General features: G+C 45.3%; 1 protein-coding gene across 2 annotated transcripts in view; it reads left to right on the top strand.

Moving 5' to 3' along the window:
* The window catches only part of METTL24 (methyltransferase like 24), a 49,133-nt gene extending 24,253 nt beyond the window's left edge, over window positions 1-24,880 (top strand). For both annotated transcript variants that reach the window (XM_030002583.1, XM_030002589.1), the window contains exons 3-5: window positions 642-781; window positions 6,678-6,906; window positions 23,315-24,880. In XM_030002583.1, coding sequence (XP_029858443.1) covers window positions 642-781; window positions 6,678-6,906; window positions 23,315-23,629 — 684 coding nt within the window. In that variant the 3' untranslated portion in view covers window positions 23,630-24,880. The remainder of the gene's footprint in view (window positions 1-641; window positions 782-6,677; window positions 6,907-23,314) is intronic.
* The last annotated feature ends 965 nt before the right edge of the window (window positions 24,881-25,845 follow it).

Here is a 25,845-nt window from a genome sequence, read left to right as displayed (position 1 = left end):
TGTTCTTCCCTGCAGGGTCTCTATCTCCTCCTTTTGCAGTGTTTTTCTCCTGGCTTTAGACTGCAGTGTCTAAGCCGGCACAGCATAGACACTCATGCTATGATTACTCTGTTTAGTTAAGCACTTGCTTAAATCCCTTTGTTGTTGGAGAGGGGATGTGTTGTGGTAATGATTAAATCCTTTCTGGAACTGAGATCCAGGACACTCTAGGTAAGGTATACAGTGTACATTGCGGTGACACTGCAACTTGTGATTACAATCTTGAATCATGACATGATTTTAACATTATTCAGGATGCAGAATCCACTCCCAAGATTTGAAAAGAAAAAAATTAAATATTTTAATGTCGAAATACCTTTTTCTCAGGAAAATTGATTTTTGGGTATAGTACTAATACTTAATTATTTGCTTTTCAAACTGCATTGCTCTCTCGGGGATTATGTAAGCCTTAAGTTTCACCGAGCAGAACAGATGAACAAGGAAAAAAAATCATCAGATCTCCATAGCTGTGTATCAGATTGACAATCAGATTCAAATGAAACCAATTAACATTATTCTTGTTTCCGCTCTTTCCCCAGAAGGCAAATTAAAAACAAATTAAAAGTCATGTCTTAAAATGACACATCCTTTGATTTCAACAGATTTCATGTGAACACATGAACCTGAACAGCCTGAGAGGGTACTCTGAAACTGCAAAGAAGCCCTGGTCGATCTGCCTTGACGAGAGGTTTAGCCTCATTCATCGAATCAGAAGCAAGCAATGCCGTCTCTATTCCCTTGGGTAAGTGCTCTCTTTAAAAGACAGCAAATTGTTTCATGACACCTAGCTTCAAAAAGCCCTATAAATGCAACACAGGCTGCAACAAGGTTGTCTTTTAAAATACAGGCTTTTTTCAGGTGTGTTTGTTATGCGTTGATGTGCTTCTGTAAACTCTGTTTTTAGGGAAAAACCATGGTCCATGAGGGTCTTTGTTTTCCTTTGCTTTTCCAATACCAGTATGAAAACAAATCGCTTAATGGTGGGTAGTGAGTGGTAGTTAACATAGAGGAAGATGGAAATTAATAAGACAAACTGAGAAACCTACAGCATCTTCCCTGAGCAGAAATGACTTGCATAATTGCCAGGTACTTCAGCAGCATTACTTATAAAACTTCATTAACTACTCCTGGGACAAAATAGTACATTTCCATATGAGAGTGTGTTTGCTAAGCACTTCGGGGGTGACATGTGCCGAAGGGATAATAATAAAGGAAGTTGCGGCTTTATTTCAAAATGTTTGTAGTGTTTATGATGTTTACAGCACTTGAGATTGAAGTTTTCACTCTTCACAGAACAAGTGCTTTCACAGGTAATAAAACCACAAATGCAGCCTGTTTCCCTGCTAATAAAACACTCTGCTTCCCGGGAGGACGAGGGAGGTCAGTTCTCTTGAGTTCATCAGGCCACTGGCCTTTTGCATTGCCCATCAGCATTACGAGAATGATCGCTGGGATCTGGAGCTTGTTTCACACAGATAACCACATGGCTGCTGCCTAATAAAGCTGTCTCTGCTGTTCTGGGAGCCAGCTTTAGGTTAGAGATGTATTGAAAGGCTTAATTCCCTTGAACCAGCGCAGTTTATTTCTGTGATTTTGCTGCTGTGAGTTTACAAATGGCAGATATCAAGGAACTGTGTCTGGGTGGCATTTCTCAGTGATTAGCACGTGGCAGTTAACACCAGCAATTAATGTAAAGTGGATGCAGAGTGCACTGCAGTTAAAGGGAGTGTTTTCTGTTAATTTGGGTGGGTTTGTATTTGGATTGAGTTTATATTGAGCTGTAAAGACCAAAATCCTCAAAGGGTGAGGGGCACTCAGGTTTTGTTCAGCTGCATTGCTCTGTGGCAGAACAACAATAACATGCCCCTTAGAGACAAATCACATATACAGAGAGCAAACTCCTCTTGACTGCTGTGGCTTCTTATTTTCTGAATGTTCATTGTAATCTGTTTCAAATTATACTTACCTGGTTTTAATGCAAAATGTAGGTTTATATGATTTTTCTTTTTTCCTCAGTTTTTCACATTCCTGTGAAAGTTAGGAGAGATGCTGTGTTATCCCATGCTCAGGTCCAGACTTCATCTGCTTGACTGTAGTACTGGCTCATTGCCTGAGGCTCCTTCTAGTAATCAGTAGGGAGAGGCATGCACATTCAGGTGGAAAATCAGCTAAGCTAAATAACGTTCTGGAGGTAGGTGTAGCTTTCCTTTGATTGTAGAGGAAGTCTGGGATAATGTGGCTGCTGACTTTAGATGTCTTGGCAAAGTACTCAAAATTCAGTGGAATTAATCTAGACTTGCCCTTCAAGTTACATGATCATTAATATTAGACCTGAGCTCCTGTATTATTAATGTCCCTCTTCCCTCTTACTACGGACCAAGAGTGGGTTGAGAACAGTATTTTTGTTGAATTGGCCAGTAGGCACAATGCAGAGTTAACTTCACCTGTGCTAGGAAATGCAGATTTGGCACAAAGCTGACCAGCACAAAGTTAACTTGCTAATGGTTTTGAACAAATCTGAGCTAGTGCATGTATACCAGTGCTTTATATGTGGTGCTGTTTTGTGTATGGTATGGGGAGCCTGAATGCCAGATTTTCTGTACTGATGGAACAGCAGGGCTTAGCAGAGATTGAAATTGATGTTGGTTCTCCCATCAATCATCAGAATCACATGTGCAGTAAATACCCAACCATGATGCATCACATGAAACAGCTAAAAAATAAAAGGGAAATATTTGAGGTTAAGGAGGAGCAGTCTTCAATCCTCCAGTTTACTTCTGCAGCCTTTGGAGCTTGTTACTGCATAACTCTTCTCTCAGACTCACTTCCTTTAGTTTATCACAGGCAGAAAAGTAATTTTGTTCTGAGTAAGACAAAAGTCCCCTTTAAACATTTTTGTTATCTCATATACTTCATAAAGAGCAAAGGGGGAGCAGCTGCTTCCAATGAAGAACATTCTCTGTGGAGAGGATGGATGGAGGACAAATGTGAAAGTTCAGTGTGAGTGTTACTGGGAATTCTGAATTAAATCCATATATCATTAAAAATGGAACAAAACATGCCGCTGAGGCTTTGCCTTCTTGAATGCTCTAGAAGAGGTTACTTGTGAATGGGAGCAAGCAGCGTCTGAAATGTCTGGAGATCTTTTTGGTATTAGTTGCTTCCACTGCTGGGAGGCAGCAATGTTTTTGCTTGGGGGACAGGATTTCCCAGTATGATACGTAATTGCAATATGCATTAGTGAGCTCTAGTTATTAGTGCTAAATCTGCTTAGATTAAGCTAAGTCTGTTACAAACACCACAGGCAGGCACTCACGCTGGGATAATATAAATGAATAGGATTTCGGAAACTTACCAGTTGAGGTTTAAAGAGACTCGCTGCAATTCTGTATAAAAACCCTTTCAGGTGGATCTTAAAGTGTAGAGGCTTTAGGATCCAAGCAGGGGATGCTTTTTTTTTTTTTCCCCTGAGTTTCAGAGCTCGGTTATCTTCCTTTAAGAAAGAAGGGGGGGGGGGGGGCACAGAAAGGGAAAGCTGGACCTTAACATGCGTGTTCTTACAGCTCTGTCCCGTGGTCCCCGTGGGAGCTGGAGTACCTGCGGTTATCAGGCTGGATCAGCTGGTGTCCACTAGAGCTGTGCCGGAGGAGACGAAGCATCTTTTGTGCCACCTGCGCGTTTGCCGTGCTCCAGGATGACGCGGGGGCCGGTGGGATGCTCCGTTCGGTGCAAGCTGCAGCCCAGTGTTTATTCCGAGCGTGAGGCTCTGTGTGCCGTGACCCTCTGCCAACCCTGGGAGCAGGGGACAGCCAAGGGACGCTGCTCCCTGCGGTGCCGCGCTCTGCCCTGGGTCAGCGTCCCTGCCTGCTGCCGGGGGGAGCAGAGCCAGCCAGCCCTTCCTTCCCGCTGGCGTGCAGGTTCGGAGAGCCCGTCCCGCAGGTGCTGGTCCTGCTGCTTTGAAAGCCCACCTCCGTCCCCGCTGCAGGGGACTGTGTGCCACTGCCGGCTCTGTAACCGAGCCCTCTTCTCCTTTACAGTAAAAATAGGTCGGTGTCTTTAGCACTTTTTATCTTGCTGTTGCTGGAGGCAGCAGCTGCTCTCTCCTGATGGTGAGGAAGGGCCTCTCTACTCTTTTGCGACCTCCACACCTTTCTTTTAAAATCATAGTCCCTTTTTAAGTAACGCAAAATCTTCCTTTGGAGACCTCATTTGTTTACTTTTTTCATGCTGCGTTATCCCTTAGTGTGATCACATGTGAGCCAGGAATTTTTCAAACCAGTTCTTTTGGAGATGACCTTATTTTTCTCTCCTAAATGTTTGCTGTTGGTTAGATCTCTCTTCAGGCATAAATTTGAGCTGTTAGCTAGAGTGCCAGAAGATATATCAGCACCTTCTTCACCCTCATCCATATTTTTTTTTTTTCCTGTTTTGCACCACTGTGAACCTCCCTTTGCAGTCCACATGAATAGCAATCTGTTTGGAGGCAGCCTGAGGTTTGTCTACATCAAAAGCATCTGGCCCTATGGATTGTACCAGCTGGTACGGTTAGAAGTGTGTCACGGACGCATGTGTCTGTCAGTCGCTGGTAGGCTCATCACTCTAATGCTGTAACTGTCCCCAACAATTTGCATGTTGTTCATTTTTAGCCAGCTTCTCATTCCTAAGGGATTACACTGGTCTTTGTTCATCAGTGTCCCTTCTGTAGAAAGCCACACGCGAACAAATATGTCGATTCACTTGGTTAACTTCTGAACTTTTTTCCTAATGTGTGTTGAATGTATTAAAACTCCTCTCTTTTCCTCCTACACGGCTGTACAGGCTGGAATCCTGTGAAATAGAGTTGTTCTTAAAAGGACGCTGGGCTGTTTTTGCAAACCCTGTCTCCTCCTCCTTTCCCAGGACACCTGAAGGGGAAGATGGTTAGAAAACCTTGTAACAGGGCAACATTATGCTGTGCTTAGCCAGTATTAGAGCAAGTGTCATGCTGTATTGGTAACTTCCAAAACATACGCTCTTCCAAATATTGTTTCATGAGTTGGATTCATTTTAGTTTACCAGTATGTCATCTGTGAAAACCATTTAGTGCTGGCTTAATGTTGTACCATAGTGTAGCATGATTTAAAATGTGTTGTGTTTTACATATTGGTGCAAATAGCCAGAATTATTTCAGACTCACACCATTTCTAAGGATAATTGCGGTGTGGTGTAGTGTAGCAGGTGCTCTGACAGAAGCTCTAAGAGTACTGCCCTGTAATGGTTTGTATATGGTAGATAAATGCCATGCTTAAGAGTACGTAGTGGATATTCTCAATTAGTACAACTGGTTGAAGTGCTGATTTAAAAATCTTGATTCGCTTCCCAGCACTACATGTGTGTATATCCAACAGCATAATTTTGATTAAGTTTAAGGTTTAGTGCATGATTTGAACCACGTTTGGAACAAACTTGGAGGAGTAGGAATGAAGAGGACATCCTATTTTATGCAGTAGGGAAGGCCTGTGGTGCAGACGTGTGATTGCAATGGTAAATACCAGAATTTTTTAGTTTTAGTGTACCCTGTGTTGAACCAGTGGACTGTAGGAGGTGGGACTATGGTACAGCCTTGTAAAGTACATCTTCTCCTTGCAGAGACAGGGACTGAGACAACACTGCTGTATGATGGGGCTATTAATTTTTCTTCTTTGAGGTCTTTGCCAAATTAGCAGCAATCTTTCTCTTAAGTCTGTGTAAAAACTCTGCTATTGTTGTGAAGGGTTATTTTTAAATTTGCTTTTTTATCTGTTTCTTCCTGTGCACACAGAAAGAGAGGCATTTGGTTCTTGTGTCTTGTCCCTATTGGTGGCCATTGTGGCTCACCCTTGTAACACCAGATTATAGACGTGTTGGGAAATATGCCTGATTTTTACAAAACAGTATTGTATAAATTTTAAATGTATTTGTTCTTTTGCTTATGGCTTGGTTATTGGAAGTTTGTGCAGTGGGGACTAAGGAACATATTGTAATCTTGTCAAGAAAAAGTAGATTGAAAATGGAGTAATATGTATAAATATAAAATATGAATAGAGGAATAATGACAGCACAAAGGTTCTAACGTTTAATTTACTTTCTTATAAATGATGTCAGCTTCTGAATTAAGAAGAATCTTTTTGGGAAGGTTATCAGCCTGTCTAAAAGTGGTTTAGTTCTTGCCTTGAAAGGAGCCCTTCTTTCTAATTGTATGCAGTATATTGCATTGAGCTTGAATTTTCTGGTGAGGTTAGTTCATCCAATCCACTCCAGTGGTTTTATTCTATAAATAAAAAAATTCATTAAAAGTTTCTTAAGGTCAATTATGAACGTGACATTGGGGAAAAAACACATGTTCCTTTAAATTTCCTTTAACTTCTTATTCCAAATCTTCAGCAGGTGTTATTGTGGACCCTTAACTTTATTTCTGGTTATCTTGGCAGAATTAGGGTTAGATTGTGCTCAATGCTGTGGATATATCCCAAGAAGGAGCACAACAGCTCCTCCGCTTTGCTTCAGAAACAAATAGGTTGGATTTTACCTTCTTTTACTGTGAATCCTCAGAATGTCCTACTCACTAATAGTGCTTTTTGCAGCATTAATAGTTACTTTTTTGTTTGTTTGTTTCGTAGGCTAGGCAATGATGACAACCAGTTTGAGATCAGCATGGCCAACAGCGGATGTGAGGTGCATCGCTTTGACCCCAGCATCAAGTCAGCACACGTTCAGGAGGGTCGCCACCTCTGGTATCATCGCTTGTCCATTGACTGGAGGGATCCCAATCCAGCCATTGCTGCTCATAAACTTCACAGCAACACGAAGAAGCTGGGCACAGTATTGAATGAATTTGGACACCAGAAGGTAAGGACTTGAGGGTCAGGTTTCTGGCTGCAGGACTAGGTGTTGGGAAAGCTGCAGAACTTTCTCCTTGCTGTCTCAGGAGTTCAGGCACTTTCCAAGGTTATCTCCTGACAATGGGTGGGTCTTCAGCAATACTTGTAATGCATTTCTTTTAGGGGTGCCTTTTCTGTCTTGCTTTTTCTGTGTGCTGATAACAGCCACCTTGATTTTAAATCACTAGCTATATACGAAATACTTTCCTTCTCCCTTCCTTCCTTTTCCCTTCAACTAGCTGGTGACGTCGGGTGCTAGTATTTTCAGTTCTGTGGAAGTTCTGGTCTTTGCCTGAGTATAAGCTCTAAAGTACTCATACAGCCAAGTTTATAAAGAGAAAAAAAAAATATTTGCAACAATAATTAGAAGAGAAGAGGTAGTGGATGGGTCGTTTACATTTTCAAGGTCATTGGTCTTAATTACAGTCATCAACAACAAAAACATCCTGTTTTGAAATTGGCAGGAATCTGTGGGTTTTTTTACCATTTCCCAGTTTGTTTTTAAGGAACCTTAAAGACATCAGAAATCTTCAAGTCTCAAATAACTGTTGCCAGAATACATTTGAGGAAGCTCTTTAGGTTGCTTTTAAGAGAGTTTTTCCTTCAGAGGACATACAAGCATGAATTCAAATGCTAATATACTTCATTGCCTGCAGCTAGTTCTGCTTGTCTTTGTTTTTTAAGAAATAGGCAGCCTGAGCTAAGGAGGAGCTTTTCTGCAAGATTTACAAAGCAAGCAGTGCAATGTTTGTTTGGTTTGTTATTATAAAATGCAAGATGTCCTTTTCAGTTCACTTCTTGCTTTTCTTCAGTGTTTTCTTTTGGTTCAGCTCTACTGATTGGACCATTTTGAAGATAAGAGCAGAAAAAAGAAGCTTTTTTCCTACTTCTTAGTCATACTGTAACTATACTAGGCTGTGCATTAGTGAAACATCTGGGGAGAGAGAGATGACTTTCCTTTGACATGTGCCTTGCATTGATTGTTTTGATTTTAGAAGAATTAGTCACAGATCAAATGTTTAATGACCTGATCCAGAAAGTGTATGAGTCTTGCGATATACCAAACTTGCTGTGAACAGTCGGTTCTCAGGTAATCATGGTAATACAGAGTGATTGTAAGACCTTCTGTGAATGAGAAGGGTGTAGCTATGAATTCTGAGTATATAGCTTTCTGGGTGAAAGTTACCTGACATGAAAGCAGCCGGCTGGAAGGCCAAGGAACATAATGCACATGTAAATCATGCAATCAGGCTTTCCTCTAGCTGTGTACACATGGCATAGGATCTGGTTAAGTGTGTTGGCACGTTATGAAAAGCGTATACAGCTTCTTGCTCTATTAGCATTCGGGTAGCTTCCCTGTGCAAAACGATGGCATTAGTGAAGTCAGGAGCTGACTTTCTCCCAGTGAGGTAAAAGCAGTTATACACTTTGTAATCTTCTGTTACTTCCTATTTGTGAAATACCTGAACGGGCTGACTCTCCTCACATTGTTCTGTTTAGTTTTTCTTTAATTTGGAAGGCAGCCTGAGAAGTTGTATGTTGCATAAAGATACCGATAAGCTCCAATTTATGAAGAGAACATCAAAGTAAATATTGTGACATTCAGGTTTTTATTCCTCCGGTGAATGTGACTGGAATGTTCCCTTGACTGAATAAATAAGTTAATTCAAAACAGTTTCACAGAGTATTTTCCAAAGCACTTTTTTCAATTAGAAAGTTAAAACATGCTCTTCATCCCATTCTTTTTAATTTTAAAAATCCTTCTGCCTACCCTCAAAGTCGTTCTGTTCCCACTTCAAGGCAGGAATTCCAGGCAGCTGCATTTGAAGTTAATGCCTCATTTTCTCCTTGCCTTTATTCTTTAAGATTTGGGACTTGATCCAAGACCCTCTAAGTGATTGAGACTATTTCCACTGACATCAGAGACTTTGGATGGGGCTGATGAAGAGACGACAGACAAGGCCTCCTGGAGTTCTTGCCGTTGTAGCCTTGAAAAGAAAACATGCAATTTGGGGGTTTTGTCTGCAAGGGAATCAAAGAACTTGGATGGGCTCATTTACACTCTGGCTCAGAGGGGAGCACGCCTGATATTCTGCAGTCAGTACTGGGACCTCATCCACAGAAAGGGAAACCTATCCTGATATTATGGCAAGAAATACAAACAGGTTTTTGGTGTTAGTGGATTTGAAGAAAGATTAAAAGAACTTGATCTTTCTAATTGGCTATGTGGCGTAACAGTCCTCAGTTCTCTGGGGAGTGTAAATAGCCTGGAGGTAGAGGATTTATCTAGTACTATATTAGGATGAGACTGACAAAGGAAACATGTAGTCAGAGTATTTTGGGGAACTGTTAGAGTGTGAAATCTTTTAAGCCCTGGAATAATCTCCAAAGGATGTCATGAGAGTCCTATTTCCTGGTACATAAATCTAAACTGAAAATTTACTGGTGTATCTTCTGAGAAGAGCAGTATTTTATCAGCCACAGGAAAGGATAAAGATGTAAAAATTGATCTTGCTCATCTTTCCTACTCCCCCCTGCCCCAATTTTTTTGCTGAACATGCATACTCTGTAGTGCACTGCTGATGAACAGTGGAAAAATGGGAGAAAGTCAGTGAATGCACAAGATTTTCTTTCTTATTGCAGTAGAGTTCAACTTTGTGAAAGCTTTCACTTTCATATTCTCTACTGGGGTGAGGATGCTATAGTGCTGGTGTTCCCCGTGGATTAGTGATAGCTGGATGGGGAACTTCCTTCATACAGGGTCACTGGATAATTCAAGTCAGAAGGGATCTTGAGAGGCCTGTAGTTCAATCCCCCGCTCCAACCAAGGCCAGCTGTGAAGTCAGACCAGGTTGTTCAAGGCTTTACCCACTCAGGTCTTAAAAAACACTGAGTTGTCTCCAAAATGGAGACTGCACAACTTCTCTGGGCCAGCTGTTGTCCTGCTTGACTGTCCTCATCGTGAAAAAGTTTCTCCTTATGTCCAGTCTGAAAGCACCCAGTTTCAATTTATGCCTGTTGTCTCTTGTCCTACTTCTATGCACTGCTGAAGAGTCTGTCTCTGCTGTCTTGATGACCTCTTCGTAGGCTCTACGGGCTGATGTTAGCCTCCCCCAGTCCCAGTCCTCCTGCCTAGTTTGAACAAGCCCCATTCCCCCAGCCTCTCCTTGCAGGTCAAGTGTTCCAGTCCGCAGCCATCTTGGTGGCTCCCAGCTGAACTCACCTCAGGTTATCATCATCTGTCTTGTGTTGTGGGGACCAAAACTGGACGTAGGATCTAGATGCACTCTTACAAGTGCTGAGGACAGGGAGATAATCGCATCCCTTGGTCTACGGGCCATGCTCCTGTTAATGCGTCCTGGGATGCTGTTGGCCTTCTTCGCACCATGACCCCCAGGACCTTTCTGCAGAGCTGCTCCCCAGCCAGGCAGGCAGTCCCCAGCTTGTGTCATTGCACGCGGTTCTTCCTCCCCAGGTGCGGGACTTGGCATTTGTCCTTGTTGAATTTCATCAGGTTCCTGCCAGCCCATCCCTTGAGCCTGTCTGGGTCCCTCTGGATGGCAGCTCTGCCCTTGAATGTGTGTATTGACTGGTCCCACCAATTTGGTGTCATCCACAAACATGGCAAGAGTGTCATCTAACACCTCCTCTAGGTAACTGATAAAGATATTAAACAGGATGAATCCTAGTAGAGACCCTGTAGCACTCTACTTGTACTCTACCTGGAGGTCACTTACAACTCTTTAACCACTGCCCTCTGAGCCTGACCATCCAACCGGTTTCTTAATTGTGTGGTTGTCTGTTCATCCGGACTGTACTGTCCTGACTTGGATACAAGACTACTGTGGGAGGCAGTGTCAAAAATATATCCCAGTGCTCTTCTAGACTAGTCACAGCTGGTTCCATGGTCTTGCAAGGGGATCATCAGTCTGAATTTCAGTTCCAAGGAGGCCAATTCAGCTGTGTAAATAAACCATTCACCTAGTCCCAGCATAGATTTGTGTTGTGTATGGTACAGTGTCCTCCTCAGAAGGGTGCTATGTTCCATGTAGCCCAGATTTTAGTATGCAATAAAACTATAAGGGGAAGACCGTATGGAAATGCAAGCTCCCTCCCCCCACTCCACCATTATCCCCTCCACAAGAAGTCCTAACCCTTAACCAGAAAGTCAAACCAAGTTACTCCATATATTCTGTATTCTAAAGGTTATGCTATAAAGCAAAATTAAAAAACTTTGACAGAAAGGCCCTGAGCAGCAGAAGCAAGCAAGAGTTCACTCTGTCCTGAATGGGCATGCATGAGTAAATCATGTGTGTTCACACATGCAAACTCTTACTTCAGTAGTAGTCTTCCTCTTTCTGGAGCTCTGTAGGACAAATCTCATGTGATGCCATCAGTAAGTGCTATGAATTTGCATTCCTTGGCAGTAGAGCTCAGCAGTGGAAAACTTTGTTTTCTTGGAGAACGAATCAAGCTGGAAAGGAGAATCTGCGAATGCAAAGTAAAACCTTCATTTAATCAGGAAGTGCTCATAGGTGTAACTTTCAGGGGACAGCAGAGTTGTGGTCAACTCCTGCCATTCAAGTAGTCTTGAACAAATTATGTAAGAGACCAAACTGTGTCATTGTATATTATGAAAAGAAACGCAAAGCAATCTTTAAGTCCCGATTTTGATTTGAAGGCTTTAATTTACACTGGCTCTTCATGAAGATTTTTTTCTGTGACAGCCTGGCTAACAGGTGTCTGCTTCATTTTATTGAACAGGCTTAGGTTTAGGGTTTCAAAAGGAAAAACCTTCTTCCTTTCACCTGTTATTTAATACTCGACACAACTTCAAAACACTACACCCTGAAGCCATTTTGATTAATAACCTCATCTCCACCTAGGCAAGTAATTTATCACTTGCTCCTCTCTTAAAGCAGATACTATAGAGTCTATTTTGGCTGCACTTTAAGTTTTGTGAAGACTGGTGTGAAAGAGCAAAGATTAAAGAAAATTGATTTACCATTTTTGTTTAAAATTGGCTCTGTTGGCAGTACACAAATAAATATAAAATAAAAGCCCTGGGAAAACTGTATATCAACGTAGTTATACGTGGAGTTTTGATTAACAAAACGAAAAAATTAACTCTCCGGGTTAGGAAAAGTGCATGTTCAAGTTTGGAGCAGCCAAATCCATGCAATTACTCTTTACTAGACATACCTCAGGACTGCAGGGGCCAGAATAGTCTTTTGAATGCTTGACCCTGCTTAGGCAAAATCATTTAACTTTGATTATCCCTTGCAAGGGTAGACTTAGGTATTGCACAGGGAGCTCGGGGGTTAGTTAGAGTGAGTTACATTCACTAAGGGGTGGCCGTGCCCAAGTTCAACGTGTGGATGCCAGCGGTGTTCATAAGCTCAGCTCAGCTGCCATCTTAACTCACAGAAGGTCCTCAGTGCTGGCTGGTGAGCGCCTGCAGACTGGTCTATGTCCCGTTGTGGAAGCCTGAGCTTGGGATGAGAAGCCAGGAGCTCAGAAGCCTGGGAGCTCCTGCAGGGATGTGAGTCCTTGTCACCGTTGCTGCTGCAGCTGGGGAACAGCCCCCTTCACCTTGCTGGAGCGGGAGGCACACACAGTTCAGATCTGCACTCTGCTACGTTTAGCTTAGTGTCAGAAAGTCCAAATGAGACCAGATCTCTTGAATCGCTGCATCATACAAATCCTTAAGTAAATGTTTGGAGTTCTGTCTTGAAAGGGCTTATTTTTTTCTTTGCTTTATTATGCTGCTTTGGGGCTTTTCCAGAATCTCAATTCCAGAAGGAAAAACCCCACCCTTCATCTGATTTTTAGCCTCATTATTTTCACATCCAAGTTTTCTTCTGCAGTCAGTGGTCTTTAGGCTTAAGTGGCCCTTTTTCTGCAGCTGTTATTTAGCATCCAGATATATTTGTACCATCCAGATATATATGTGAAGAACAGCCTTTGCTTTAGTTGGGTTGTCATACTGGCCTCTCTAAGTCTCCTCCAACATGAGAGATCCTGTACTTCCCATAACATCTTATTAGTGCTTCGTTGCCCCTCCTGCAGCTGGAGCATGAGCAGTCAGTACTATTCAGAAGTCCCAGTGGGGTTTCTGCTAAGGCTCAGGCTCTGACAACCTTATTCCCCTTCCTCCCCTGGCAGCGTCTGCACTGCTACTGCTTGTCATCTCATTTGCTTTTATGTGGACATACCAGACTGTCTGTCTGTTATATCAGTTTCTGCATGGCACAGTAGAAAGAGTTTTGTCCCAGAGCACTGCTTTTTTTCAAGTGTAAATGGCTGGTCCTGGCCTATTTGTAGCAGGAGTAACTACACAGTAAAGTCCCACGTTAGCACTGGACCCTTTTGCACTAGACAGGTGTAATACTGTAGCTGTAAGAGCTTATAGGCTAAATAAATGACCTGCCAGGAGATGGAGGAACATGGAACTCACCTCCATTAACTTAAATTTCTACATTTGAGATAGCTGTTGAGGTCCTCATATACTCAAGGGAAACCATCAAGGCACAGTTCATCTCATTCAAGAGCAGATGGTTAAAACAGGCTGGATGATGTGACCTGCACATCTCAAATTGCCCTTCAGAAGTTCCTGTTCTTCTCAGGGGTCTATAAAGGGAGCTTGGACAACTGGTTTGGGTTTAGATATCTAAGGCTGGGTAAGGTGCATCCCATCTTGAGTGACTTGCCCACAAACTCAACTCTGTGCTCAGCATCTGTCCGTCCGAGGTGCTGTCTGTTCTCAGCATCTGTCTGACAAGTCCTGAGATCAGGACTTAAAAGTTCTGCAAACCTGTCTCACGTGCCTGATTTCTGTGCTGGTTGGGCCGAAAGGGAGAGCGTTGGAGATAATAACATTGGGCAAGCTAGCCAGAAAATGTAATTTTTTTTCTTTTAAGTCATCCCATTAGAGCAAAAGCTCAGAGTTGTGGAGAGCACGTTATTGTACAATAAGCATCTGCCTCTAGCTCTGTAATTTGATTGATGAGTTCTTGTGAGACTTATTGCCCGTAACACACACATTCAGTCCCTTTGAGGTTATCTTTGTACATGCTGGGCCAAACTCATTCTCTGTGTAATGCAGCTGATTTCCTTAGAGTTACAGCAGAGCTGCAGTTTGAGCACTAACCGTTGCCGTGTGTGAACCTTTTGTTTGGGGGTGTGTCAGCGTGTTGGCGAATTTTACTCCATTTGCTGAAAAGGGGGAATCAAACTGATGCAGATGTTTCCAGCTGCAGTTGGAAATGCTGTCTTCTGTAACCTTGTAATTGTTGCCCCTGAGTAATCTACAAGCTCCTGACACAGTGTTCCTTTCCTGGATGTATATATATTTTTAATTTTAATGATAATGAAATCAAGGTGGTAATTGCTCTGTATTTGCACAGTCAGCTGGGGCTGCTGCTGTGTAAAGTATTTTAATTGTAACTAGATTGAAGAGTTTGGCTGCAGGGAGAAATGGCCTTGACAACCTGATGTTTCTGGAAGCAAAGATCTTTGGACAGTGATTTAGTGCTCCCCACCTCTCCCACTCTGCGTCGTATTCAAGGAATGCCTCATACGCATTCCTTTACCGGGTTTTCTCTTAGTCCCTTATATCTCCTTTTGCCTCATTTAAATTCTCTCCACCAGGAGTGGTTGTCAAGATATTTTTAAGAATAGTGGTGGTTCTAGGGAGCGACCTGAAGGTTCTGTTTAGTATGCAATTGTCAGGCATGGAGCGAAGATCTTTTTAATGATACCATTGGCTGAATGTGGTGCGATCCACAGCCTTTTCTTCTCCTAGGAAAAGGGCTAGTGCAATGCCTGAATTGTAATGAAAGTATCTCACTATTAAAACAGAACTTATGCAGGTCATCTTTAAAAGAAACCAAAAGCCCTTTTGAAGCATATTATTGTCTGCTAAAAACTAGAAAGGAAGGAGGATTTTTTTTTTTTTTTAGGGTTTTATTCTTTTTATGTTGCCTCTGTTGTGGTTGTTAAGACCCTTCAGCAAAAATCAGGTATTAAAAAAATCTGCCTTCCCCCAGCTTTACTAGAGGGCTGCACAAGCTGCGCGCAATTCCCAGCACAGTTCGGTGCGCTATTACACCACTCCACCTTCTTTTCGACAGCAGCAGCAGCGTACCGCTATTTCAGTGTCGAACGTTACATTCAGAAGAGCACGGCACAGGCTGCAGGCACCGAGGAGTCATCATTGGTATGCTGCTGCTCTAAGAAACCAGTCACTCCTGGTTCCCTCCTCCCACCGAAACCAGAGTTCGGCAGGAGCCCGGGGAACCTGCCCTGCTCCAGAAGGTGGTACCAGATGCAGGGCACCTGCTGAGCTCAGACCTGTGTTCGTGTTCCCCAGCTCCTGCTTAAGCCATTAACACCGGCTTAAGCACAGTCGTGTGAATCTGTACGGTTTTAATTTGGCCACGGTGCTGAATATCTGCTCAGGGGGGTGATCCATGACATGACACTGGTTTTATGAGAACTGAGAGCAACCCCCTTTCCATGAGCATCCTGGTCTTTCTCTGCTGCCCATCTTTCTCAAAATTTCTGGGGAGTAATTGACATTAACAAGTTCTTTTGATAAATGCCCTATCCAGAGCACTTAGGAGCTCTCTGAAAAAACGTATTTTTTTTCCCCCCCACATTTGTCCCCAGTAGCTCATCCCTCCTCCTGTCACTGTTTACAAGTTCTTGTCATTGGAATTGGCCATCTCTTGTTTGAATACTTTCACCTTAGTGCCTGGATCCTTTCTGGTCTCATTTTTGATCTGACAGCAGTTTAAGGTATCCCTCCATTCTCAAAAATTTAACATCCAGAGGTCAAAGCCACAGCAGCTCTCTTTTCCCCTCCTCACTGCCTGTCCCAGATGAAATCTGATAGTCGTGCACACAGTTCAGGGTTGTTCCTTATTCACGTTTTCAGGAACGCGCGGCTTTCTTCCTGCCATGGTTGGAAGCGAACAGCAGGGTGGGCAGACAAACAGTAAAGCAGAAGAGAGGCAGATTGGCACCTTGGACCAGAAATGGAGTGAAACAAGTAGAACCCCATGAAGAGGTGTAGTCTTAAAGGACTTTATTGCACTGGCTAGTGCAGATGGGAACCAGGTCCTCCGGCAGATTTAACTGGAGCTGCTCAGTTATACCGGGGCTGCATATTCTCATCCTGCAAGAGACATTCTTTAAGGTGTGGTGAACACTTTTTGAAGGTGGGACTCTGAGCCCTTTCTTCAATTACTTACATTTTGAAGGCCCCCATGTGCACTGCGTTGATAAACAATAGCAGATCTTGCAGCCAAAATGCTGTTTACTATGTACAACCATTTTATGGTACCCTAAGCCCTCTGTCCCTTGCACGTGTGCACACACTCGCGGGTCTTGCTCCTCAGGGCTTCGGGATCGATCGCTGCTTAACTATTTGCCTTCTGATGCAAACCTCCTGGGCCGACTGCCCCCTCATCCCCTCGCAATGCATTTGTCGTATTGCTGCTGGCTTTCGCCTTTAGCAAGACCGGGATAACGTGGCTTTATGTAAGCACGGAGCTGGGTCCCTCTGTCCTCGCTTGGTGCTGGGGCAACACAAACAGACTGCAAATGTTTGTTCCCCTTTAATGAAGAGACTTGAGGGTCCAGCGTACAGCATTTATTCTTTTGAGTAAACATCCGTTCCCACAGGCATCCAGCAGTGTCTGGCAGAGAGGATCAAAAGAACAGAAATGAAAGGGTTTTCCCCCCTTTGCAGGGGGAGCGGGCAGCGGGACATCTCCTGTGAGATTAGATGGCTGAATGCACTCTTTGCAAAGCAACTCGTGTGCTCAGCCAGGGCTGCGTGCGGGGCGGCTGCGCTTCCAGCCTGGGCTGTTGGCTGCTGGTGGAATAAATACAATATTTAAAGTGTCTGTTTGCAGCACGGGCTTTGGTGAGCAGAGCTCTTGCTGATGATCAGGCTGATAAATAATTTAAGATCAGGGTTTCTGCAGCTCCCCTGTGGGATTTTTCCCACTTGGGCAATCCTAGCCATCGGACTGAGGGACCTGGTGAGGGGATGTTGTTCTCATCTTTTTCTGTACAGCAGAAGAGCAGTGCAAACTGAAAAAGGTGACACGGTGCAAATGGGAGCTGGGGCACAGTGTTTCTGAGCGGGGATGCACACTAGTGAGCTGCTGCCACTCTGAGCAGGCGAGGAGGTCACTGTTTAGGGGCTCATGTCCTCATGGTGGCTCTTCACCCTGTTTCCTCTGAGAAAGCATCACTTTGAGTCCTCAGCTAGTGGTGAGGTTCCTGTTGCCTGCTCTGCAGACTGGTCTTGGTTTAAAGAGATGGGAAACCAAGACCTTTGATGCTCAGAATTTTTGTGAGGGGAAGGTCCTCTCCTTCAGCATAGTCTACGTGTAGTGCAGGCCTGCCCCGTGCTGAGGGCTTGTAGATCCTGTTCTCCGGGTCACTGTACAGGAGCCTTGGTCTTGCTGGGTAGCAAGCTAGAGAAGATGTTAAGCACAATACCTCTAGCTTAAAATTCATTATAGCGTAATGCTAGCTAAACCCATCGAACCTGTCTGAAAATCAATTCAGGCTTGGGGATGACTATTCTGAAGTTGTAGAAGCACCTGCCTAGAAATCATGAACGTGTATTATTTTATGACCAGAAGATGATTAACTAGTGAGCTGCCATCTCTGGCTGTTCTGGTGCCAAGCGTGAGATAAGATGGGAAGATGCCAAGAATTAATCCTACGGCGAAGAAAGATGTTCATGATGGCAGGAAGACCGCAGGTGAAACCCTGCATCCTCCTGACCAAATGCAGCCAGGGAGAAAGGATTTCAGGCAATGCTGATGATGTAAGTCAGGTGGGAGTTGTTTGTCCAGAGATTATTTTGTCCTCTGGTAAAGTGGCATTGAAAAAAACCTCCTGCCAGCTAAAAGGCCTCTTCTCTGCCAGTCTACTGGAGTAAGTGGCATCACTTAACTGGGCTGGACAGAAGGGGTATGTGTGTGTGTGTCTCTTTTTCTGTAATGAGTCTTCACAGAGAAATTGCTTCCAGATAGAGAGAGTATGTGGGAAACATCTCGGCATCAGAGACCAAGGGAAGAAGTTGGGAATAAAAGTGCGAGGTCGCCCTCACGCCTGGGCTCTGCGGCTGTGGGAGGGAGTCACTTGGGGTCCCTGCATGGGTCCTTGCTGGGAGCAGTCCCCCATGGGACAGCATGGGCAAAGTGCTGGTAGTGCTCCTGAGCACTCAGCTGAGGTTGATGCCTCCTCTGTGCACTGGATGGGCTTTCCAGATGGGTACGTTTGTCTGTCTGGGGCCATTACTGCTTCTGGGAAGCTGTTGCTATACTGGAAGTTGGCCGTCAGAGAAAGTTAAATAAGTTTTCTTAATACGATTTTGAAACATTTTCTCCAGCTTAAGTGGTAAACATAAAATGACTTAATATCCTGTTCCTGCTGTGTAATGCTTTCATGGAAGCACATCACTGAAATGGGGAGAAAAAAAAGACTTCACTGGCACTCACAAGGCTGAGGAGGATCAGCGGTGAGAGCTGAGGAACGAAGCTCGTCTGCACTTGGTGCCAGTTTTCTGTTTTGGTGATGTGTATATTGTATGAGTGACTTCAACTGGACAGTTGCCCTTTACTGTAAAAAAAGACCAAAGACCATGTAAGCACCCAGCTGCACAAACCGGCTTTGTGGCTTTGATGCCTTAAGCAGGTACTTGAAGATGTGCCCGATCTGTCACGTTGGGAATGAATAATATCAAATGACACATTTGTCCCAGAGTCATTTTGAAGTTGGCCATATGGACCATCACAGAGGGGGGTGTAAAAGTGAGTAGGAAGGAAGGGAGGTAATTTGAAGAAGTGCTGCTGTTTGGAGCTGTACATCACTGACCGGTAGCGATTGACTTTTCTCCTGATTTCAGTACCCATGTTGCTCAGACTGTGCCCACAGCAGTCCCAGTCTCCCTGCCGGATGGCTCGGAGAGAGACGGGATGGTTTCCCCCTCCCACCGATCACAGGGACCATGGGGAGAGGCAGTCACAAGCTGCTGGGAGCGTAATTTGCTGTTAGTCTATGTGGCATCCTGTCTGCCATCAATTACAGCCTCGGCTCGGAATAAAAGGGAGTGGAAGGGACTTAACATCCATGCCATGGCCGGCTGGCGAGGAGGGGCTGTGGATGCATTTTGAAAGGAAAGAAAGTGAGGGAAGTATCATGCAGAAAGGTTGCAGATAGGAAAAGAGGGAAGCTATGTTTAAAAAAACCTCACTCAATAACCTGTTTTTTACCTGCAAAGTTGTGTGCTATCAAAATATGAATTAAACAGCATGTTCTAGAGTTCTGTCTGCTGAAAATACAGAATTGTACTTAGGTGAAGAGGGGAAAAACTGACGCATAAGCAAGCAGAGTTCATCTTGCTGTACAGCTGATGTCAAAAAGGTAACGTGCTATCAGGGAGCTGGAGCATAGGGTTATTTCTCACAGCCTCAAATCCTGTGGTTCAGGAGGACGGGGTGGATCTGAGCTCCGCTCCTCTGCTTGAGAGCTGTAACCAGCTCACCTCTCCCTGCTCCCAGCTTATGCCACAGAGCTGCTCCCACAGAAACAGAGGGATCCTCCTTACCTGACCTGTATCGCATTTGCTGTTTTTGCCTTTCCTGGCTGCCGCTTTCACATGCCGAGTTCGTGCTGGAAGTAATGCAGCTAAATTGCTTCCTCCAGCTACTCACTCTCAATTGACTCTTCTCCACGGGGAGCTTTAAATGGTGCCCACGGGGCAGCACAGAGCCTGAAATCCCCGTTAACCTTGGTATTTCAAAAACGATCAAGGCAAACAGAGCTCTGATCTCTGATTTAGGAAATGATGCACAGTTGTAACAAGTCATTACCCTAAAAAGAAGAAATGAGCCTTTATACAGTACGTGTGAACCTTCACTAACTAAAACACATTCTTTTTCAGCTGTTTTATATGCTTGGTTGTACAAGAGGAAAGGCCTTTTTTTTCCTCCAAGTGTAACTGGTACAATGCTGCAGTGCTTTTTCAAGGGAGCTAAACTGAGAAAACATTAAAAAATCCACATTTTTTACTTTTCTCTGATAATCTAGTTAGTTTGTGGAAGACAAGAGGATTAGTGGAAGATAAGAGGAACCAGCCTTAGTCTGTGAGTAGTTGAAACTGGTGGGCAATCAACTGCTATCCTTTACCTTCAGGCACTGTAGATCTTTGCCCTCCAGGATTTACTCCCAGCAGCAGACTCCAGCTGCTCTCCTAGGTGAATTAGAGCTCTGAATTTATGGATTTGTCCACTAATCCTTTCACTGGCACTTTGAATCAAGGCATCTGAAAGGTGGTAGTGCATTTCTTATCAGTAGTGTGCTGCTTATCACTGATGGTAAATATCTCCTGAGTGGTCTAATCATCACAAAACTTGTGTTCGGTGTTAGCAGGGTGCTTGTTACTTGCTCAGATACTCTGACACAAAGCTGTTCTGCTATTTATTTACCCTCTCTATGGCATAAAATGGAGACTGGGCTGAGATGGATGCCTTGCCTGCAAGGCAGTCACAAAAGTTGGTGGGTAGAGGCAGGTACCTTCCTCCCTCCAGGTCTCTGAGCAGTGCGGGGCTCTGAAGGCGACAAAGAACCTCTGGTTTGTGTATGCAGCACATCCCCACTACCCCTGTGTTTGTTTCCTGGTCATTTCAGTATGTGTTTAAGCAGTTATTGTGGTAACTCATTTTATCCTACTGAAACATTGGTTAGCAGCCACCTTTCGGATCGATTTTGCAAATACAGTGCAGAGCGTACAGAGTGCCTGCTGAGCAGCCAGAGCAGCAGTTAGTGTCACAAGAGAAAAACAAACCAACCTAGATGATGACTGGAAACATTACCATGGGAAAAAGATGTCCCACTGGTGCCATAAAGCAAGATCATGGGAAAACAAAAGCAAATACTTAGAAACTTTTGACCCCCCTGCCCCCCTGAAAAAAAAAAAGGTTTTGAATAATTTGTCTCCTTTCAAAGTCACAGAAGTGTCCCAAAGATAAAAATCTGTGGTTTCTGAAGTCCTGCGGCACGGTCCTATGGCAATTGCACCCATGTGGAATCAACTACCTACGAAATTGCATTACAGGTAGAGCTGCGAGTTGGTGCCTGAAAAATAAGTAACCTCTTTAAATGTATAAAGGAAAACAAGTGATCTCAACCATGAAGTAGTTCTCAGCTGAAATGTCACGCGCAGCATCATTTACATTCAGCCTCCCCTTGAACCCAAAGGAGCGCTATGTTAAACTGTTTCACTGACCCACGGATGGACAGACTGACAGGCTCTTTGTTGCAGAGTCAAGTTAGGAAATACCAGAACTAAGGTTGTCTGTGCAACCTTCCTCTCTGCTCCCCATGTGGATGTGCCACAATACGGGCTTTAATTCCATAATCCCTTGGTCATTTTCCACTGGCCCCCTGCCTCCCTCGGCGTGGAGGAGGCACAATGCCGCCTTAATGAGCAGACGAGCGGCGGCTTGGCTTGTTATTATTTGGTCCGTGACTGTGGACCTCATTCAAGTCCCACTCTCCGAGTCCTGCTCTGAAAATGCAGCGTTTTGTTTTCAGCTGTTCTGCAGCTTGTCCCGCAAAAGTCTTGCAGCCCTTCAGGGGCGCAACCCTTGCACCCTGCAGAGGGCGTTCAATGGTTAATGCCCTCGTTTTACAGATGGAGACCAGAAGCGGCAAGCGTTTGACGCCTACCCATTCCTGCCATCCCGTGCCCGTCGGTAGCGCTGGAGCACAGCCCCTGAGGAGGGCTGACGTGGTTGTGAGCGCTCCGCACCGCAGCAGGTCGGACCCCGGTGCCTCCGGTTGGCCACCCAGAGAACGCGGGAAGGTAGACGTGGCCGCCCCTTGCCGTGGTCCCCTGGTTTCTGGCCATGGCCCGTGCGAAGCAGAGCTCTGGTTGTACGGGAGAGGTGCCCACAGCACAGCCCCTGCCCTGCGCCCCTGGGCAGAGCGGTCTGCGAGCCGGGGCCCCAGCCGGCACGGACGGGGCATGGCCTGACGCCGGCGAGGCGTCCTGGGGTGGCACGGTTTAGGAAAGCGGTTGCCTTGGCAATGCTTTTACATCACCTGCCCAAATTTCTTTCCTGTACCTGCACAGGTGCCTTTTCCGACACCGCCCCGACGGTTAGGGTAGGCTGCCAGCGAGAATCTGGGGGTTTTTTTGTTGGTTTTTTGTTTTTTTTTGTTTTTACTATTCTTGACTCTAAATAAAGTCTTCAGTTTTTTACTTCAAACTCATCTTGAGCGTGAGCGGATGGGCAGAAGCAGCGGCTGAGGTGGAAGCGGCACAGGTAAAGTCCGCTCTCACGGCAGGGGAGTTTCCCCTGTTCGGCTCTGGGAAACACAGGACCTTGAGCTCTGCGGTTTGTGACTGCTACCGTGGGCATCGTTTTCTACCAGGTGTGAAACTGATGAAATGCTCTTTTTTTTATCAAAGCATGCAACTCCCCTCCCATAGCTAATCTCTAGGCAAAGTCAACCCACAGTTGTGTTGGACTGTGAGAAGTCGGATTGCCAAATATCTTCCTACAAAATTAAATAATGGTCTAAAACTAAAACAGGGTGCTTTTCTATTAGATGTATTTTTCCCTTCAAAAAGCCTCACTGCTTCTTTCCTGCTATCCCTTTTTCTTTGGAGGAGCTGCCCTTAAAAACCCTGCAGACTCTTTGCATAATTCTCTTTTGATTTGGTTCTCCTCACTCAGCATCCGTAGCGGTGCCTGCAAAAGCTTCAGACGGCAGCTTGGCCCTGGGTAGCTGGTGACCTGAGCTGCTCACAGTATTCATTTCACTTTGCTTTTCTCTTGCACTTGTGCGGTGCATGTAGCATCTGGCGCACGAGGACCCCTCTCTACTGTGGTGCAGGTAATCACTGCTGGTGTGTTTTGTTCTGTCGCAGGATTTTGTGATGGAGAAGTAAGGAACAGTAATGCCTTAGTGTCTTTGTTTAGTTAGGTGGGTTTCTTTTTTCCATAGCTTTGATGCCACCACAAGATTTGTGAAGGAACAGTAACATGCTTTGGTCGTAGGATGAGCTACATTGGACAACTCAGTGTACAAAGGTTTTTCGACCAGGAGTCAGAGGCAGGAGGAGAGGAGCTGTGAACAGGCAAGCATGAAACTTCACATACTGTCCATGTTAGCCCCAGGATGCTCTGAGATTTTTTAATTTTATTTTTTTTTTAATACGAAAGGAATTGTACATAAGAACAATTATGTATATTATAAAATGGACAAGCCTGGCCTCAGATGTTACTGGCAATAATTGCAAAGCCTCTCATTTTCACATAGTAATGGTGTTTTTGTTGCAGATTGATGTCCTCAAGGCAGACGTGGAGAGCGCTGAGTGGAAAATTTTGGAAAACCTGATCCTGGAAGATGTTGTTGAGCAGATAGGACAGCTGGTCTTTGAGGTGCACATCCACTGGCCTGGGTTTGAGGTCAGCGGCAATGACAGCGCTGTGGTGCGGTACTGGTACAGTCTGCTCCGAGAACTGGAGCTGAAGGACTTCAGGCTTTTCCATACCTACAAAGACTTATCAAAACCACAGATGTTTCTGAAAAAGGAAGCCTTCAACGCCAGTAGCTGTTACACACTGAGCTGGGTAAATACAAGATGGAAATAGCAGAAAGGAATTTATGATGTGTGACTGCGAGCCATCTGGCCTTGTAGCGTTATTGAAGAGGACTTTGGCGTCACTGGCTAAAGTTGCTAAATACGCACACAGTGACTGCTAACAAAATGGACTGTCTTTTATTTTTATATATTGTCAAAAGAACTGGCACTAGGAGAAGATACATGGTGCAGATTTATGTAGCAATGTATTTGCCAGCGGGTGCACTCTCTCGGAGGACAGAGGTTTCTGTAAAGGTTTTTCTGGGGGGACTAACAGCAGGGCTTTCCCAGGCCGCCCCATGCCTGAGCATGCCGGCATGGAGGGCATCCTTCTGGGGCTGTCCTGGGAAGCTCTGCTCGCTGAGCTCTGCTGGCCCTTGGGCAGGAGAGTGCTCACGAGGAGGTGCCTTTCTCAGGAAGGGTCAAGCGTTACTTCTCTGTAAAGCAATCGTCTTTGATTTGCACCTTCTTTGCTTCGGCCTTGTTTCCTATGGAACAAATTTTAGGCAAGAACAGTTTGTTCTTGAACCCACTCACAAATTTCAGCTGAATTAGGCAGAGGCAGAAATCGCCACCAAACTAAATTCCTACCTGTTTTGTTGAGCAGCTCCTGAGTGCTCTGACTTTGGCTCTTTAAGGCAGTCTGGCTTAAAGTGAGTTCAGCGCTTCTGACACAGGAGGCAGTGGGACAGAGAGACTCAGCTGCCAGAAAAGCTGCCACCAGTGCTCACCCTCCGGAGGCTTCAGCCACAGAAGACAGGGCTTCCCTGGTTCATCTCCTCAAAGAACAGCTCGTTTTAAATTACCCTTGCAACGGTTGTAGCAAATGGTCTTTCATCTAGCGAGATACTTATTTAAAAGAACCGAAAGTGAAACCTGGTCCTTTTTGATTGTTTCTTTCGGGCTTTAGTTGGACGTTTTGCCGCGTGCCTTTCCCAGTGCTGTGCCTGGACGCCTGCTGCCTCCTCACCGCCTCGCCGGCCCGGCCGTCTCTCCCTGACACAAGGAGGCCAGACCCCGGGTCGGCACCGATGCTGCCGGAGGCGGTGGTGCGGGCCGGTGCCCTGGTCGGCGGCCGTGCTGGGGCTCTGGGGGCTGGCGTGTGGGTTGTCTGCAGGGCGCTCCCAGGAGCCAGCCTTGGCCATGCTCTGAGGAGCCAAGGAATGAGGGGAGCTAAAAAATATGTAGCGGGTTGGGTTTTTTTCTTCTCTTTAAAAGAATTTTGACATTAAACTTTGCATTAAAATACAAGATGACAGCACTTCTGCGTCTTTGATATACAGTCTTTGCAACTGCCTTTGGTTTCCAACTTCTGCAGGGCTCGGCGTTCCTCCCCTTGGTGTGCCTCAGCCCGGTGTTGTGTTTTTAACAAGCCTCTCTCTTTCTCTGTCCCCATGTTGTTCCTTCTTTTGCAATCCTGGCATTTCCTTCTCTCCTTTCATACCCTCCTTTCCTTTTTCACCCTCTCCGCTGCCTCAGCTCCCTCATCCCCTCCTTCCCAGAGCAGAGCCCTGCACTGGACCCAGCATGCCCAGGACAGGATCTTGGCAAGCAGCCAGAAGTGGGGAAAAATAAGTGTAGGAGCTCTTCCTTCCAGGCAGGCAAGTCAGCCCTCTCCCAGAGCCGCTGCTTCGCCTCACCAGTGGATCGAGCCATCCCCCTCACCGTCCCCAGGCTCCGTCCCAAGCCAGGCTTCCTCCTCTCCCACCTCTCCGAGGGCTTCCCGCTGCCCCAGGGTGGGCAGGGACTGGTCTCCCCAGCAGAAACTACTTCAGCCCTCGAGCTCAGCTCCCTTTCTCCCAAAAGAGGCCGGGAGGCTGGGTGACCCTGAGCAGCCTGCCCTGGCCCCTGCAGAGCCCCTCGTGGGGCTTGAAACTGCCGCAGTGAATCCGGCTTGGAGCACCCGTGTTGGCCACAGACCTCGGGCTGCTTTGGAAGATGCAGAAAAACCCCTCCCTGCCTCAGTGGTGAAGGACGAGGGTGGTGAGGGGCTAGTGGAAATGGAGGGATTTTAATCTCTTCGGTGAAGGCCAGCTCTGTGCTCTCACGCGTTCAGGTTTGTATCAGTCTTCCTAATCACATTTGAAATTTTAACTTGCGGCTAAATGTCAAACCCTTTCTTTTATAACAAATGCACGCTGGTTTTCAATCTACTGCCTTTCAGTCACGCTGACAGTGCCTTGGGTTGTATGGAGTCTCTGATTTACTGCTGCCCCGTTTTTATTT

The sequence above is a fragment of the Aquila chrysaetos genome, chromosome 2 (assembly GCF_900496995.4).
Source record: "Aquila chrysaetos chrysaetos chromosome 2, bAquChr1.4, whole genome shotgun sequence".
Classification (NCBI taxonomy): domain Eukaryota; kingdom Metazoa; phylum Chordata; class Aves; order Accipitriformes; family Accipitridae; genus Aquila; species Aquila chrysaetos.
The sequence above is the reverse complement of the archived record's forward strand: the minus strand, read 5'-3'. Positions and strand labels throughout refer to the sequence as shown.